The 18,891-nt window shown below is 41.9% G+C and overlaps 1 protein-coding gene across 1 annotated transcript; it reads right to left on the reverse strand.

The window, feature by feature from the left end:
• Positions 1-1,702: 1,702 nt before the first annotated feature.
• On the reverse strand, positions 1,703-18,786 carry atp5f1a (ATP synthase F1 subunit alpha). Its single transcript, XM_088319616.1, has 11 exons — positions 18,654-18,786; positions 18,171-18,246; positions 16,847-17,016; positions 14,052-14,225; positions 13,810-13,976; positions 11,444-11,744; positions 8,412-8,636; positions 5,106-5,213; positions 3,072-3,216; positions 2,850-3,000; positions 1,703-1,901 (listed from the first exon to the last, which is right to left on the reverse strand). The coding sequence occupies exons 1-11, from the start codon at positions 18,711-18,713 to the stop codon at positions 1,823-1,825; spliced, it is 1,656 nt and encodes a 551-aa protein (XP_088175742.1). The 5' UTR covers positions 18,714-18,786; the 3' UTR covers positions 1,703-1,822.
• Between the last annotated feature and the right edge of the window lie 105 nt (positions 18,787-18,891).

The following is an 18,891-nucleotide window of genomic DNA, read 5'->3' on the forward strand; positions in this document are numbered from 1 at the left end:
ACATTCCCTTTTATCACTCTTTTTTTTGCAATTTACTCTCTTTACCCCTTTGCTTTTCTTTCCATTTTTCTCTTTCTTTTCCCTCCATCCTTTTCTCTTTCTCCGTTTGTTTCAATCTTTCTCTTCAATCCACTGGTTGGGCCACTGAGTTTTTTTACTACTATTTGCCTTGAGCTGTGAAGATCGCCCCCACCCCTCGTGACCAACTGTCATCACGTGCGTACTTGCCTCTTTTTGCTTTCGCTTTTAATATCGGTGAACGGAGTGTTTTAGCCCCGAACTATGCCTCCGAAGAAGGTCGGTGCAAGCAGGACAGGTGAAAAAAGAAAAGTTGTTCGTACAACTATTGCCTTTAAGAAAGACATAATAGCTAAATATGAAAGAGGTGTGCGAGTTTCCGATCGTGCTAGGGAATACAGCGCCTTCTGCTGACCACCACAAAGGTAAGAAATCCTATTCATAATTCTTTTTTTTTTTTTTTTTACACGTTCGTGTTAGCGTAATCTTTCGTACAGAAGATAACGCGAACGTACGATTAGCCTGGGTTAGCTTTACGATTACGTCGAACATTCAGGGTGTTGGAACGGATTAAAACGATTTTCATTATTATTAATGGGAAAAATGATTTCGGTGATTGAACAAGTCAGTTCTCGAACAGGGTTCTGGAACGGATTATGGTAGAGAACCGAGGTTCCACTGTATTTGTATACTAGGGCACAGGTGGCCCAGATCAGGCCCGCTAAGGGATTGAATCTGGCCCACGAGACAACACTCAGAGAAGCGCAAGAGAAAAACAAGCTACAGGTTGAAATATGTCCACTTGAGGTTGCCAAAGCCAGGTGCCTCAAACAAAGACACTGTACTTGTATTTAATTCTCTTCCTCTCTCTCACCTTTTCTCCCACTCTTTCACTCTGTCTCTCTTCCTTTGTTGCTCTTTGTCTCTTTCTCTGTGTATTTTTAACTTCTTTGGCTCTAACTTAATTTTTTTCCTTTTCTCTCTCTTCCTACCCTTCACGCTTTCATTTGTCTTTTCTCTCCGGATTTCCTTTCTTCCTCTCTTTCCCCCTCTCACAACTTTTTTTATCTCTTTTGTTTCTCACGCTCTCTTTGTCCCGCCCTCTTTCTCGTTTCTCTTTGATTTTCTAGTCCAGCCCCCGACAGAATGTTCGTTCTATCGTGTGGCCCCCGAGTTAAAATGAGTTTGACACCCCCTGCACTAGGGGAAATCGCCTGAACTACCCATGCTATTTTTTATAAAAAAAAACATTGGATAAATTTCTTTTACCCATAAATTAGTCGTGTTTGTCTGGCATCTTTCTGCTACGCTGTGGCATTGGTTTTTGTTCGCATTAGACTAGACAGTGCCATCTAGTGGTCAAACATGAGTTTTAAAAATATGAACCCAACACGTGATGCAATACATATGATAATATGAACAAAACAGGCCTACTCTAAATTTCATAAAGAGGTTTTCCCCAGTGATTTAGGATCTAATAGAAGACTGCTCTGTGCCTTGCGATTGGCTGGCAACCAGTTGAGGGTGTCCCCTGCCCGAAGATGGCTGGGGAAGGGCTCCAGCACCCCGCGACCCTACTGAGGATAAGCGGTGCAGATAATGGATGGATGATCGCACTAACTCCTGAGTTACTGCCGCCCCAATGCTTCACGAACCTTCATCCCTCACTCGTATAAAGCCACGCTTCGGTTGGGATATTTTTTATTCTCTTGACTGTACATCGGATACCAAGCATCGATAGAAAGATGGACTGGCTGAGCTACAAGCACACATTGAGAGGAACGCAAAAACGAGGAGAATTTTGTTACTCAAAACTGGACAGGAAGTTGAGCACGATCTGCTTGAGCTTGGCGTCCGAAGCCTCGGAGATTTTGCCGTCGGCCCTACGGGAAAAAAAAGGTGACAATGATGAGAATTGGTTTTCATCGTAAAAGCTTTATTCTTTTCTTTTTAATTCAGTTTTTTTAGCGCTCGTCCTAAATGAATACTTAACATTATAAAGCATCCGATTGCAAAGGATTCTGACTGGACAGCGGTACAACATCTTGACCAGCAGATGGCGATACTTACCGGAATTCAAATCCACTTTCAATTTTCTATAAAGTTGTCAAGCCATTAAAACAAAACTCTTATTTGCTTCTTATGTTTAGTACATAGGGGATAAACGATCTACGTTGTGATTTTGATCCTAAAAATATTTAAAAATAAGCTACAAACAAACCAGCAGTAGCGCCCATTCTTAAGTGACAGTACAATCAATTGGAGTTAGGGGTAAAATCTTGGGCCCGGGCCCAACTCTAATTTCAGGCTGATTCTGGCATGAAATGTGAATCATTATGTTGGGGCTGGGCTTCTCTCTCGCTGCTTATTATCTTCTTCGTTGAGGATCTGCACAGGATGTATGCTATTGGCGCAATTTGGCACTAATTGATCAGGCAAATTCGGGTTTTTAGATCCCCAGGCTGGGCTGGATTTTTTAGGCCTGATCTTACCTCTATTTGGAGTTAACCATAATAACATTCATATCACAACACATGTGCTCAAAATTGCTATTCCCAATGGTCTCATCAGCTGAAAAAATGTGACGTAAACAACTTGAGAGCATCAGCTGTGCATCGCCGGCAAATTCCCCACATGAGTGGTGCCAGGTGTGGGTCAAGAAATGCATGTACTTGCAGGTGCATCATGATCAAGCTAAGGCTGCAATCATGACTTTAAGCCAAGAGATGGCAGCAGAGAGTAACAAAGTTTCAAATTCCGTACAGCTCATCTAATGGAGCTAAAATAGAAAGTTTGATAGTGTAGCCGTGAGTAAAGCATGCAAATCCTACCTGATGGCAGCCAGCAGGTCTTGGTGCTGACTCAGGATGTGCTGCAGGAACGCCTTCTCGAACTTGGTGATTTTGCTGGGCTCCATCTTGTCCAAGTGTCCCCTCACGCCGGCGTAGATGACCGTCACCTGCTCTTCGATGGCCATCGGAGCTGCAAAAACCGGTCCCCCACGTCTCAAAAACCCCAAACCGCGAGGACTTGTCGGGGCGGACTCTACTTACAGTACTGGCCCTGCTTGAGGAGCTCGGTCAGGCGCACTCCGCGGTTGAGGAGCTGCTGCGTGGCGGCGTCCAAGTCGGAACCGAACTGGGCGAAGGCCGCCACCTCGCGGTACTGGGCCAGCTCCAGCTTCATAGTGCCGGCCACCTGAAAGGGGGCGGATTCCGAACCAGTCCGGATGGAGAAGATTGGCGTCAGTGTTTACCGTGAATCCGAAATACACTGGTATACGAATGTTAGCTGGGATGGGCCGATGCTATGCTTAATCATGCTAGCCCAGTTATCACCTGGGACGGGATGATAGTATGCTAACCCATTACCATCACTCGTGTAATCGCGGTGGCAAATATTAGCACATGCTAGCTATAAACAATATCATCAATGAGCTAATGCACAAGTGTCAAACAGGCGGCCCGCGGGCCAAATCAGCCCCGCTAAGGGATCGAATCTGGCCCGCGAGACAACACTCAGAGAAGCGCAAGAGAAAAACAAGCTGCAGGTTGAAATATGTCCACTGGATGTTGCCAAAGCCAGGTGCCTCGAACAAAGACACTGTACTTGTATTTATTTCTCTCTCTCTCTTTTCCACCCCTTTTCTCCCATTCTGTCTCTTTCACTCTCTGTGTCTCTTTCTCTTCCTTTGTTGCTCTGTCTCTTTCTCTGTGTTTTTTAACCTCTTTTGCTCCAACTTCCTTTTTTCCTTTTCTCTATTTTCTCTTTCTTCATACCCTTCGCGCTTTTTCTCTTCTCTCTCCTTCTGTCTTTCCATTTCTCTTTGGATTTCTTTCTTCCTCTCCCTTTCTTTTCCCCCCTCTCTCACGACTTTTTATCTTTTGTTTCTCACGCTTTCTTTCTTTCTCCTGCCCTCTCTCCCTTTCCCTCCCTCTTTCTCTTATTTCTTTCTCTTTAATCTACTAGTCCGGCCCCCGACAGAAGTTAGAGTTAAAATGAGTTTGACACCCCTTAGATTCTAATGAGTCATAATAACAGCTAAATCCTAACAGATTCATGCTAACAAATTATGCTAAAGAATACTTGTAATGCTTACACGTACATAATTACTGCTTCATGCTAGCAAATGATGCTGCTAACAGCAAAATGCCGAAGCCCCCCCCCACAGAACCAAGTTAAAAGAACACATACATATCACGAGTTTAACAACTTGAGTCATCCACTCGTTAGCATCATTTATCCATGGTTAAATATATGTAGAGGTCTAAATCTAGTGAAAGCTAGAGCTATTGTTGGGGATAGGAATGAGTGGAGAGGTGTTGTAAAAGGATAGTGGGATGTTCTAAGGGATGGGCAGGGCACCTGTATGATGCGGCAGGGGTAAACCAGTGAAAGCTGTCGGGCCCTGCTGTTGAACTAAAGAGTGTGTTGTGTCACCCTGACCCGAGTGACATGGCCACTTTCTTGTGTCCCGTTTCATCTGGAGGGACGAAAACGTGACCAACATGGGTGCCAAGGTGTCTAACTTGTTTGGGTGTTTGGGCATTTGGGTTGGCCATGGTCCAAAAATTTGTGAGTGTGGTTTTTGCCTTTTATTTTCTTTGTTATTGTATGTTTGTCTAGCTGTTAGTCACCCCTCCTGAGAGATATGACCAAGGTAGATAGATAAATATATGTGGGAAATTGACCCACTTGGACCACCCTTGGAAACTTCCCTGGGTACCATAGTGACTCAATGAAAAGGATAGGCCCCATGCATTCCGGATGGGACTATTCAGTTTGAATGGGCGCATTTGAAATGTTATTACACAGTGTAATAACTATTATTACTATGTTATTACTACAACCAAGGTTAAAAATTTCAGATACATCTCATCGAGTTGAAAATCTTAAACGGCTACATGCAAACTACTCGAAGCTTCCGGTTTTCTGTCGGTAACACTTTCCGGATCCAGCACAACTCTCACAATTGTCTCATTTGAAAATATTCTATTTTTAAATAAGATAAGTTTATGAGACTCAGGCTACCTATCCTATGTATAGGAAACATTGAGTGCGGATGGTTTTTAGGGCGGGGGACAGACCTGCTTCATGGCCCTGGTTTGGGCCGCCGAGCCCACCCGGGACACGGAGAGGCCCACGTTGATGGCGGGACGGATTCCCTTGTAGAACAGCTCGGTCTCCAGGAAGATCTAAAAAGGAGCACCAAAATCAATGTGCTGGAGTTTCAGTGGAAGCAAAAAAAACCCTGAGTGAATAAATAAACCGGAACAAAAACATCTAAAAATGATTACTAATTCAGAGCAGCTACTTCTGTTGTCTTTTTCCATCCACTACACAGCATCATCTCCAAATGGAAGAGCAGCTTCAGCGACAGACTGCTGTCACAGTCTTGTTCCACGGACAGACTGAGGAGATCATTTCTTCCTCATGCCATGAGGCTCTTTAACTCCACCCGGGGGAGTAAAAGCCCACATGAAACCCCACCCCCACATTTGCATATTACCCTATTTTTATTACAGTGTATTTTATGTAGCACTATTTAAATACTCTATATCAACACGTTATATTGGGTATTTCAGTATTCTATTTCTTTTATTTTATTATTATTTTATTTTCAACACAAGGATACTGCTGGAAGTGTGAATTTCCCTACGGGGATGAATAAAGTATCTATCTTTTTCCATAAAAATATGAAAATATGTCCATTTCCCACAAATACATATTAATATTGGGTTTAATTCATTCAAGGGAACAATAATAAAAATAAGTCGTGTAATTTAAAACAAGAAATGCATACAATAAAAATAAATCAAAATGTATAAAATATGACACAAATACAATTTTCATATATATGGATAAAAATTCCAAGACAAAATTAATCATTTTTTTTTTTAAATTAATCTGATTACAAAAATGACTAAAAAGATTATGCCTGTTCCTCTATGTGTAAAATGTAATTTTAACCTTTCCTTGTTATATATAAAAAATAAAATCACCATAAATAAACACATAATATTGGATGCAAGATAAGAAAAGGTAAAAAGACAAAATGAAAAAAAATGTAATCTTAAAATATAATTTGAAAAATAACCCAAAGGAATGATTGTTTTCATGGCCAAATTTAAGCACTTTTCAAGCACTTTCAAGGCCAAATTTTCCAGTACCTTCAAAAAAGGAAATCCTGTGCGATATAAAGAGGGTTGGCTTTTTTTTTCCACATTAACGACAAATAAATTACATACTTGGTGCTATTTTGAGCTGTTCCTCTATATCAGTGGTGTCAAACTCATTTTAACTCGAGGGCCACATGATAGAACAAACACTCTCTCGGGGGCCAGACTAGTGGATTAGAGAGAAAGAAAAAGAGAGAGAAAGAAATAAGAGAAAGAGAAGAAGCTGAAAAGAGAGCAGATGGGACAAAGAAAGAGAGAGAAAGAGAGAGAGTGAGCGAGAGAATGTGAGAAACAAACGAGATAAAAAGAAATAGTGAGGGAGGGGGGAAAAAGAGAGTGAAGGAAATCCAAAGAAAATTAGTAAGAGAGAACGAGAGGAGAGAAAAGAGAAAGAGAGGAGAGAAAGAAATGGAGAAAAAGAGAAGGGAAAACAAACGAGAGAGAAAAGAGAAAAGGAAAAAGGAAGAGAGCGAAAATAAGGTAAAAAGACACACACAGAGAAAGATTGAGAGATTGAGAGAAAAGGAGAGAGAGAGAGAGAAAAGGAGAGGGAGAGAGAAAGAGAGAAAAAAGAGAGAGAGAGAGAGAGAGAGAGAGAACAGCGTTGGTGAGAGGCACCTGGCTTTGGCAACATCACGTGGACATATTTCAACTCGCAGCTCATTTTTCTCTTGCGCTTCCTTCAGCGTTGCCTCGCGGGCCGGATACAATCCCTTAGCGGGCCTAATCCGGCCCGCGGGCCGCCTGTTTGACACCTGTGCTCTATATAATCTACTATCTTTTTGTGTCAGTGCGCTGCTATAAACTGACATGAATTCTGCCATTCCTCTTTAACAAGGGCAGCTTCAATAAGTCACACTTGCTTACGAACACGGAAAGAGCCTTGAGGTTTTAGGTATCGATCCAATTCAATAAGGAACACAAAAAAAAGTTCTGCATGTATAAAAAGCAGAAATAGGAGTCAAATTTTGAGTCATTTTAATAATATGAATTGCTCCAAAGCAGAGTGCATTCAATCTTAGTGACTGCTGATCTTTTGCTTTAAATAGAAAAATGGCGTGTTTTTCAGGGATCTGAGTCTAAACTGGTTGTAAATAGTTCATATGTTTGCATTTGATCATATATCTACAGAACCGAACAGGTAATATAAATTTGCTTTTTATTGTTTTCCCGGTTTCAGGGATGTTGTGTTCGACTCTAAATCGGTTTAGTGAGGACAAATAGAAAATCGCTGTGTATGGTACACATTTTTTGGTAGCTCTGTAAATATGATTTATATTTCATGTGTTTTTCAGGATTCCCCAGCAAAATATAAATATACTTATTACTCAATAATTTGATGCATGTTTTATTATTATTATTATTATTGATAAAAAACACAAAAAGTCTGAGGAGCCTTTTGGGAGCCGAGCCAAAAAAGCCGATTTTCTAAATAGAGCTGTCCTCTTGTATGCAACCATTAGGGGGCGGTGGCCATAATGACTGAGCAGGCGTGTCAACGTCATTTTCACGCACTTTCAAAGATTTTCTTCATTTATTGCATGGTCTATAGCACAGGTGTCAAAGTTGCGGCCCGGGGGCCAAATCAGGCCCGCCAAGGTTTGTAATTCGACCCAGACAAGCGCAAGGGGAAAAAATCAGCTGCCCTTTGAAGTACTGTATGTCCATTTGAGCTAGACAAAGCTAGGCACCAATCGCAAAGCTACTGGACCTACTTACTTTCTCTTTCTGACTTTTTCTTTGATTTATCCCCCTGTTTTTCTATATCTTTTTTTTTCTCTTTCCCATTTTCTCAACCTCTCCATCTCTCCTTTTCTCTTTTTTATTTTAATTTACTCTCTTTCTTGTACTCTGTCAAATTATCTTGTTCTCTTGCTCTCATTCTCCCTCTCTCTTTCTACCTTGCTCTTTTTCTCCTTTATATACTAGGGTGGCCCCCGTGAGGGTTTTGTTCTACCATGCGATTCAAAAGCTCAAATGAGTTTGACACCCCTGGTCTATAGAGTCAGACTGCCAAGAAACATGCCAATGGCACTTCACCCAAAAGGTAAGCGTTTTCTTAATGTTGAAAACATATTAAATTTCAAGCACTTTTAAGGACTTCAAGCACCTGTACGAACCGCGGATTGAATTTTGAGGCCCGAAATGTGGTCAGGCTCTGGGCTAAGATCATACAACGTTGATATCAAAGACAATAATTCCGTTGCCACGTACCTGCCCGTCAGTGATGGAGATGACGTTCGTGGGGATGTAAGCGGACACATCTCCGGCCTGGGTCTCGATCACGGGTAACGCAGTGAGCGAGCCGCCGCCAAAGTTGTCGTTCATCTTGGCGGCCCTCTCCAGCAAGCGGGAATGGAGGTAGAAGACGTCACCCGGGTAAGCCTCGCGGCCGGGAGGCCGACGCAGCAGCAGGGACATTTGGCGGTAGGCCACCGCCTGAGAGAGGAACATACAAAATCTTTCATTTTTAATTGAAAATAAAATAAAAATGACAGACCCCACGGGTGGCGTCGTCCTGGTTCCAAAACCTTTGCAGGCTGGCGCCCCCTTGGCTCCCCAGTGTATTCCTAGCTAAGTCATCTTGTAGATGCACCTTCTCTGCTTTTTACTGGTAATCCTTTTTACATGCCGTGATCATTTTCAAGGTGCTGGTACAAATGACTTGAGTTTCCTCCGGACCTGGCGACTTCGCAAAAGCAAATTCTGCAACGGGCGTTTTCTTCTGTTCCGCGTCCGCTTCGTCAAAACCAAAAGAGGTCCAAACAAGTGATGGAACGCCCTTCTTCTGCACAAGTTTCGTTTCCTACTACTTTCCTTCTACTCTATAGCATATGAATAACCTATACTTTTCGTGGACAATATTTCTGTATTATTTGTGATTGCAAGATCCTTTGCTGTCTGGTAATCCTGAAAGGGGGATGCCACATGTGCGGTCCCTTCTCAAGGTTTCTTCATTTTCCTCATGTTGAGGTTTTTGAGTTTTTCCTTGCCCTCATGTTGGTTCCAGATCAGGGGATGGTGTAATAACAGTCTGAAAAAATAGTCTGTGTAATAACCTGTGAAGCCCTTTGAGATCCTTTGTGATTAAGGGCTATAAAAATAAAAATGACTTGACTTCCTTCTCGTTTGTTGACTCTGGAACTATGTTTACAGAGTCCGCCATGACACTCGATGAGCTCACATGGTGGGTGTGGCATAGTGTGGCACTTGCAAACTATGATTATTTATTGGCTTGTGCCATTATCAAAACTTGCCTCTGATTGGTCGGTGCTTTTAAAACTCGAACAGTAACAATTGTGGTTGGCCAAAACTCCATCACTCACTACAACACCTTGAAATAACCGCAGTGCTTTGCGGTTTCAAAACCACACTCCATTTAAACTTCTGACTTAGACTTAGGACTGCCGCCCCCTTCTTACTCACCGCACCCTCAGATTTTTCAACCACCCCATGGGGGCGGTACCTTTGGAGCCATTGCTTTAACCTTAAGAAAAGAGCGCCTTCTTGTGGGGAGCTTTGTTAGGGCTGCTGTCTGCTGACCATTATGTCCTTTTGGATTCCTGAATGTGAGTACCTACCTACAAATGCAATTTAACTACAAGTAGGGCTGCGACAATAAATCGATAAAATCGCTTGGCAACTAACTAGATAATCTATCTGTTGTATCATTTGATTTGTGAGCCACTAAGTACATTATATCCATGCAAATAAGAATGCACACAAATCCATTGTAATGATGAGAGTTGTAGTAGCACTTTGGTCCGGCAGAGGGCGCCAAGACACTTTAATAAAAAGTATCTTTTTTTAAATCTCTTTTGAATTGAATATTGCATCTATTCAAATCAATTTTGCATTTAAATTTCAACTAGTGTTGAACTGTGACATCATGAAACAAAGTTAACAATTTTCAAGGGAACAGAAAGTGCTGCAGAAGTACAGATGAAAAAAAATAAGAACTTAATTAAGTAAAAAAATGGCATGTTTAAATCTACACAACGGGCAGCTTACAAGACTTGTAAAAGTCTGGGCAAAATAATAAGAAAAATGGTGCAGTTTGGTCACTGAGTCCCTGTAATCAGTCATGTTCCCTGAGCTTTTTAACACTCATTTTTGGTTGCACTCCACAATACAGTGACATCTAGTGGTTAATTATTGAACAGAATATGCTTTAATAAGATCCTTGAGAATAAGGGAGCGATTAATGCAGCAAAGTCTTGAGGCATGAAAATCCCTCACAAGTTGAATTTTTTAAATCAGTTTTCATTTCAATATGTTGTCTCCTTCCCCCTGCATCCACCTCATACTCCACTGGACCAGCTCAAGTCACACATAAGGTAGGTAAAAGTTGTTTTTTTTTCCTTGAAATGTATACTTATGATATTTAATCATGTACATATCAGTAGTACAGTGGAACCTCGGTTTTCAAACGCCTCTCAGTTCGAACAAATCGGAGTCCGACCAAAAATTTCGAGAAATTCTTGCTTCGCTGTTCGGTCAAAAAATCGGAGTTCGAACGCCGGTAATGCGTGAGTGCGTACGCTAGGGTGCGATGCTGAGCGGCGTACGGGTGTTTTAGCCCCTAATTATGCCTCCGAATAAAGTCAGTGCAAGCGGCAAAGTTGCTACAGGTGAAAAAAGAGAAGTAGTGCGTACAACTATTGCATTTAAGAAAGAAATAATAGCAAAATATGAAGGAGGTGTCAGAGTGTCTGATCTTGCTAGGGAATACAGCATGGCTCTCCTTACCATCCACCTGCGCCTTCTGCTGACCACCACAAAGGTAAGAAATCCTATTCATAATCCTTTTCTTTATCCTTTTTTTATTTTTACACGTTCATGTTAGCGTAATCTTTCGTACAGAAGATTACGATAACGCGAACGTACGATTCGCCTGGGTTAGCTTTATGTTTACGTTAAACATTCAAGGTAAACATTCAGGGTGTTGGAACGGATTAAAACGATTTACATTATTTGTAATGGGAAAAATGATTTCGGTGATCGAACAAATCTGTTTTCGAACAGGGTTCTGGAATGGATTATGGTCGAGAACCGAGGTTCCACTGTACTTGCAACGTAATATCTTGTTACTAATATTTAATACGTATACAAAATTTGAATGTTTTTACCCAGGGGGCACGGAACACATAAGCCAATTAAAAAAGGGTTTCGATCCAATTTCCCTTTGCAAATCCCCACCTGAAAATGAATCCCAGGGGGTCCAACATTACCAGCAAACAGCTCACCTGCTTGGAGAGATCGTCGTAGATGATGAGGGCGTGCTTGCCGTTGTCCCGGAAGTATTCGCCCATGGAGCATCCCGAGTAAGGTGCCAAGTACTGCAGGGGAGCGGCGTCCGAGGCGGTGGCCGACACCACGATGGTGTACTTCATGGCGTCGGCGTCCGTCAGGCGCTTCACCAGCTGCGCCACGGTGGAGCGCTTCTGCCCGATGGCCACGTAGATGCAGTACAACTTCTTCTTTTCGTCCGTGCCCTCGTTGAAGCGTTTCTGGTTGATGATGGTGTCGATGGCGATGGCGGTTTTGCTGCGCGGACATTTGATGTGTATTCGTTAACAAAAGTGTGAAACATCAAAATCATTTTTAACTTTAAATACTGGGTCAAAAATAACCATAGGTGGGTCACAGGGTTCCTACACCTTTTTTTCACGGCCAAACTCAAGCACTTTTCAAGCACCTTCGATGCCAATTTTTCCAGAACCCTTAATAGAAAAAAAATCCAGGGTTGACTTTGATGACTAAAATCAAGTCGCTAACTTGCTAGCACTTTGAGCTATTTTGAGCTGTTCCCACCTAATTGCTTGGGGCGGCAGTAGCTCAGGAGGTTGTTTTAAAAACAAAATCTTCATTTGTAACATGCTCTATAGAGTCAGACTGCCTGGAAACATGGCAATGGCAATAATTTTAAGCATTTTCAAGCCCTTCACCCCAAATTCAAGCCCTGACCTTGAAAACACAAAATTACAATTCAAGGATTTCAAGCCCCCATACAAACACTCCGTTTAAAACAAAATGAATATAATCCTTTATTTGTCCCACAATGGGGACATTTCTTAGTTTTAAAGTTATTTAACAGTTTTGTTGAGTTAGTTAAAACAAAACGGACAAATTTTGCGAAGTATAGTAAAAAATAATCTAGTAAGTTGTTTCGAATCGAATAAGAGGGAAAAATGATATATACACAGTAATCCCTTGTTCTTCTATGGGTTGCGTTCTTCCAAGGACCCGTGCTAGTCAAAACCCCAAAATAAGATGACATTCATTAATCGAATACTCTTTCATACGTTAAACCAGAGAACAAACCCTATTTACAGGCCTAAATATTTGTTAAATAAAAGCACTGTACTTTATAAATGTTTTTTGTTGGTTTTTATTTATTTTTACAAATAACTACTCTACTGTCAAACTATAATTCTAAAACAACTACTCTTGCTGCTATACCGTATTCCACTATAGCTTCGGATGATTTCAGGACACTATCCTTAACTCGGGTGATATTTTGTCGCCATCGTGTGGACGTTATGGGGAAAACAAAATCTCGCGTAACAATGAATTTACAATGTTAATCATGTGGAAAAGTCACACTTTCGTCAGCAATAGAAATTATCTTCCTCTGCCTTGTGTGTCAAGAGTGTTTTGCAAAGTAGATTTTGTCAGTTTGTGTACAACTTTGATCGCAACGTTATTGATGCACAAGCAGACACGGGCAGAAAATGGGCAGGGCGACTGTTTAGCTAATCAGAATGCAATACCTAAGGCATGATGTAAATCCGTGAAGCAGCAAAAATGTGCTAGGGAAACCGTGATACAGTGAGATTACTGTGTATTTATTTGATTTTACTCTTGAGTGATGAGCAAAAAAAACATTTGATCCAATTTGTGATCCAGTTTGGTACTTAATGACTGATGATCAATTCATGAGAATATAGAACGATTGTATTATAAAAGGCAGGGGCATAGTTAGAGGCTGCTTTAAAAAGTTTAAAATTTTGAAAAAACCCCAATGAAGTATGTTAACGATGCCTAACTGAGGTCAAAGAGCTTTTATTATTATTTTTCACCCCGCCTATCTGTTTATCTTACTTTTATCATCGATTTTCCAACCGCCCAGAGCATTACGCTGGAGGAAAGGAGTCAGAGGAATAGGGAGAAGAGTGATTTCACGCGCGTGCTCGCGGTTTTCTTTTTTTCTAGGTTGAAAATGGTGAAAGCAAGCACTGTTTTAAATTCAGTCTAAATTCGGACCGAATACCCCGAATAGATGAAAAGTTTTCGAGCTCATCGTAGATACACACGTACGTGCAGGCAGCTTGACAGAGGATGCAATGACGATTTCGGCCAGAAGATGGTGCCAGCAAGTAGAATATTTTGACCTTATGGACACCATCTTTGATCATTGAATGTTGGTGATGGATTTATAAGAAACTAAAAGATTAGTCGATCATGAATGGATTGTACTTTTGGATATAATATTGATTAAAGAAGTCTTCTTTATGGAATAAGTTTGAGAAAGTGCAATTTTAAAGGCCATTTCTTTCCCAAACTGTCTTCTTTCATTGTCTAATTTAAACAACTCGATAAATCCTCTCACCCAGTCTGCCTGTCACCGATGATGAGCTCACGCTGGCCGCGGCCAATGGGCACCAGACTGTCCACCGCTTTGATGCCAGTCTGCATGGGCTCCCTCACCGAGATCCTTGGAATGATGCCGGGGGCTTTCAGGCCCACGCGCCTGCGAGTCTGGGAGCCAAGGGGGCCCTGCGACGGAACAAGCGAGGAAAAGAAAAATTGTGAAAATTTTTGATGGCGACACGACGCGGGGATCGAAATCACCTTGCCGTCGATGGCATTTCCAAGCGCGTCCACAACGCGGCCGAGAAGCTGCTCTCCGACGGGGACGTCCACAATGGCGCCGGTCCGCTTTACGATGTCGCCCTCCTTGATGAGTTTGTCGTTACCGAACACCACCACACCGACGTTGTCTGGTTCCAAGTTCAGGGACATTCCCTGAAAGGGTAGTTACAAATAACGGATAAGCAATTTTTCCCCAAAAAGTTTGTGAGACCCTAGTGCGTGGACAGTATAGGGGGTTAGACACGAAAGCCAATTTTGTACATTTTAAATTCAAAAGCACCAAACTGATGCAGTTTTAGAGCAAAATCTATGAATGTGTGGGCCTTGTTACTTATTGAACAATAAACACACTAGTTATGAAAGGCAATGACACAGCAAACAAGTCACAACCACAAAGCATGGTAAACGAGACAGGGGTGTAATGCAAAAAAAATCTGCTTATCTAATTAGACTATAAACAACTAGTCTAAGATATCGTATCAGCGGGTCAAAAGACAAAAATCAGCGATATGAGTTTTAAATTTACATCTCATCTCATTAGCTGTACCACTTATTCTTATTAGGGTCGCGGGGGGGGCTGGAGCCAATCCCAGCCTTCTCCGGGCAGTGGACACCCTGAACTGGTTGCCAGCCAATCGCAGGGCACACGTGGACAGACAACTCACTCGCTCAGTCACACCTAGGGACAATTTGGACCGGCCAATCCACCTGAAATGCATGTCTTTGGAATGTGGGAGGAAACCGGAGTGCCCGGAGGAAACCCACGCAAGCACGGGGAGAACATACAAACTCCGCACAGTAAGGCCGGTAGCTGGATTTGAACCCACGCAGGAGGTTAATTTAAATTTAATACTCATATTGGAGATTTGGTAATTAGTCATAAATAACCGCACCACTGCTATGTGATTGCTCCTAAGACAGGATGCCGGTTCCTCTTGGATGGTTTACAGGAGGTCATTGCAGCGCGCAACTTATAAGCTTCAGTTAGGTTTCGAGTCCATCAAAGCGTTTTCCGCTCTAAGCGGAATCTTTCTAAATGCTTGGAGCGGCAGGAGCTCAGGAGGTAAAGTGCTCGTCTTGAGATCGAGAGGTTGCAGGGTCGATTCCCGGCTCCTCCGTGTTATATTTCGAAGTGTCCTTGGGCAAAACACTGAATCCCTAATGGCCCCAATGAGCAGATGGATGCATTGCATGGCTGATGCTGCTATCTGTTACTTAGTTTATGTAAAAAGGAAAGTGTGAAGCACATTGTAAAGCACTTGGGAGGTCTTTATTGCCTTGAAAAGCGCTATATAAATGACAGTTTACATTTGTTGAAAATGCTGGCGACTAAGTGCGGGCTAGGTTTTCTACTCGGCGCGTAACCTTTTTTTCTGTTTCCAACTCACAAATAATAATAATAATAATAATTTCCTTGTATTGTCATTCTGTGTAACAATGTACACAGAACGAAATGTCGATTGCACCTGACCCGTTGTAGCGAGCCGATGCAGCCGCAGCCAACAGAGGGCGCCGCCGACCACTTTTTAAGTCTTAGGAATGACTCGGCCGGGGCGCGAACCACCGACCTCCCAGTCTCAAAGCGGGCGCCTTACCATCTAGGCTACTAAATGTTCATCTTGGAAAAAAACGCGGCACTCGTCAATATCATTTTACCCAGAAATCTAATCACAGTGCAAGCAGGGCAGGAGAATCATCACAACCTAATGTCAGCACTGAGGGGGAGGGCTGACTGACCAAGATTCCTTCTCACCGACAGAGATACAAAGCACACATGGGCACCATGGCATTTGTGATCATTTATTTAATTAGAAATGTATTTCGATTTACTTCCTATGTACTGTAAATTCCGGACTATAGAGCGCACCTGATTATGAGCCGCACCCACCACATTTTAAGAGGTAAACCGATTTTGAACATACACAAGCCGCACCTGTATATAAGGCGCATGCGCCCACATTTAAACGTGTAACACAAACACAAAATTAACCCAAACCCGACTCCAAGTCCCGCGATTTAAACTAAATGTCCTTCATTAAAATCCACAGTCCAAAAATCACAGCCGGCAAAATGAATGGAAAATGATATCAATACTTAAGGTTTGATGCAGACCTGCAGAGTCCAGGTCCCGTTGAAAGTAATCCAAGGAAAAAAGTGTATATTTCGAAAGGTAAGGGTGGGAAAAATTCATCAGATGAACACATTTACTGACACAACTCCTTTTTCTTTAACCAACTTTTTACCCCCTCTTCTTTCCTTGTCTGTCCCTCACCTTTAGCGGTCCCCACTTTAAACTCGGCACCCCGCGTTTGTTCCGCCCCTCATTTTTCGTTCACCCGTGCAAAACATATCAGAGTAAGTGTCTAAAATAAATATAAATAAATACATTACAAAAATATACAGTTGCAAATACATATTATACATGGGTTACACATATTTACAAAGAAAGACGGTACACCGAGAGAGTTTTCAAAGCTTTAATAATAATAATATAGCTTTGACAGGGCAGTTAATGGTAGCAACACGCGAGGGCCGCTGGCGGCCGTTAGAAAAATTGCATAAATTGGCCGCATCACTGAATAAGCCGCAGGGTTGAAAGATAGGGAAAAAAGTAGCGGCTTATAGTCCGGAATTTACGGTATATTATTTTTTTTAATAATACAAGTTTATGAGACACTGGCCATTTAATCTTTCTAGGAATGGGAAAAACCCCCTTAGGCTATTTCTATTTTCAACTGTATTCAACTGTAATGTAGTATTTTGAATGAGCAAACCTTGAGCCCAGATGAGAACTCCACCATCTCCTCAGCCTGCACGTTCCTCAGACCGTACACTCGGGCGATACCGTCTCCAATAGACAACACGCGGCCGGTTTCTTCCAAATCGGCGCTGGTGTCCGCTCCCATTATCTTCTCTTCCAGGATGGAAGAAACCTCGGCAGTGCCTTGAGGAATAAGCACTCGGTTTAAAATGAACTTACGGTATTAAACCTTGTACAGTAAGACAACCAGGATACGATGTCCCCGCTTAACGGCATTTTCACGTTACGTGTGGAACGTGTGCTTTTCAGCCCCTCTTTGCAGCATTTACCCCACTATATGACATATACAACTAATCTACTAGTCTCTTGAGAATAGATACTTCTGACACTTTGCAATTTAACTTACTTTTCTTCATTCGCTTTCCGGTTTAACACATAAAATAATTTGTTGGCCTGGAGAGGGATGGGCACCACCAGGCTGGACTTGTCCAAGACACACCACAGGAAATGGGGCCCCAAAGACACTAGTGGTTAAGGGTAATCAGTTCATTTTGCGATTAGTTTTTATAACATGATTGGAAAATAATTGAAATTAACGTGGAATACAACTCATTTTGCATGTCAAAAAACATAAATTCAAACTTTGAAGTGTTTGTACGTATCGAGGGTTATGTCTCTAAGATGCCCATCTGCTATTGGTCAGAGTCATTATAAATACTGTTCTGTTATTGATTTGCGTCACACAATAAAGAAAATATTGATATGCTAATGGATGACCTACCACACACAATGCTTCTATTTCTCCTCTTTCAGTTCAGAATCTTGGGTGGTAGTCTAAGATACAATACGGTCTTTTTCATGCTGCATTGATTTACTTGAAGTGATGCTAAAGGGAGAAGCAAATACAGTATGACCATTGAAACACAGCTCGCAAGCATCAAGAAAGATGGAAAGGTCACAGATCAGCACCCTGATTTGAATGGATGTAACCAACTCACAATATGGACTATAGAGTTGATCAGAGCAAATAAATCTTTAAAGGGCATGACAATCCTCACACGTGGACGTTTTATAATCAGTTCCATGTTTATTTTGCTGTCGCAGTCTCCCCCCCCCTGCATCCACCCACTACTCCACTGACCAGTTCGAGTCACATTACAGCAAAGGCTGTTTTTCCTGTACATGTAATTTACGTACGTTTTTTTAGTCATCTGCAGGTTTATTACACATAAGTAGAACTAATATATTCTATTTTTGATATTTGAATATCTATCTGAGTTTAGAACGGATCCATGTCGTATCCCGGGGTCTTACTGTATTGTTTTATGAGGAATTACCGGTTTTCTGCATCCACTGGCTTGTGGTATGGAGGTTCCTGACTCCCACGCATGCTGCGGCAATATTTTTCGACACCTTTAAAAAGAAAACAATTGATGATCTTGACAAAACAAGTTATTCCAAGAGGGAGGCGATCTGAATATGATATGACGTATTTAGAGTTCCATATAGATAGACGACAGTCGTATTTTCACAAACGTGACCTTCAAAATAAAACTCAAACACAAAATAATTGTAAGGTTGTTAGATTGTAATTTACGCTGAAAAAAAGTTTTTGTTTCGTGTCCTTAAAATATAAATAAAACATCTTGGTAAATATGGTTAAATTTCAATCAATGGGGAGAAAATTGACAGGCCCGGCGTCCTCCGACCGCTAGCACGGCCGCTCTAGCAACTCTACCGGGATTATACGCACTTTTAGATACGTCTTCGACAATAAAAACTGACTAATACATGACTTTTTCGACGTGGGGTGCACATACGTAGCCGGGACGCCGAGGAAGAGTGCGGACAAGAGCCGCAGCGACGCGAACGGAGAGCATGTTGGAGCCTTGTGATGACCGTCCTCTCCCGGTAATGAGAGACAAGACTGGCGGAGGGAGACGGCGGAAGTAACATTAGAACGACCCGGAAGTGATTTTTAAGAGGAGGTCAGAATTATATTATTAAATTTTCCAAAAATAAAATAAATCAATAAATGATATATATTGGATAAATCTT

The sequence above is a fragment of the Urocampus carinirostris genome, chromosome 16 (assembly GCF_059441175.1).
Source record: "Urocampus carinirostris isolate Australia breed hairy pipefish chromosome 16, RoL_Ucar_1.0, whole genome shotgun sequence".
NCBI classification, from domain to species: domain Eukaryota; kingdom Metazoa; phylum Chordata; class Actinopteri; order Syngnathiformes; family Syngnathidae; genus Urocampus; species Urocampus carinirostris.

What these genes read in the sequence shown, in the direction of transcription:
- atp5f1a (XM_088319616.1), bottom strand. Translation starts at nt 18,713, where the DNA reads ATGCTCTCCGTTCGCGTCGCTGCGGCTCTTGTCCGCACTCTTCCTCGG. An exon ending in CCAGTGGATGCAGAAAACCG is followed by an intron (nt 17,017 to 18,170) that starts GTAATTCCTCAT and finishes TTATTCCTCAAG; the next exon opens with GCACTGCCGAGGTTTCTTCC. An exon ending in AGTTCTCATCTGGGCTCAAG is followed by an intron (nt 14,226 to 16,846) that starts GTTTGCTCATTC and finishes CTACCCTTTCAG; the next exon opens with GGAATGTCCCTGAACTTGGA.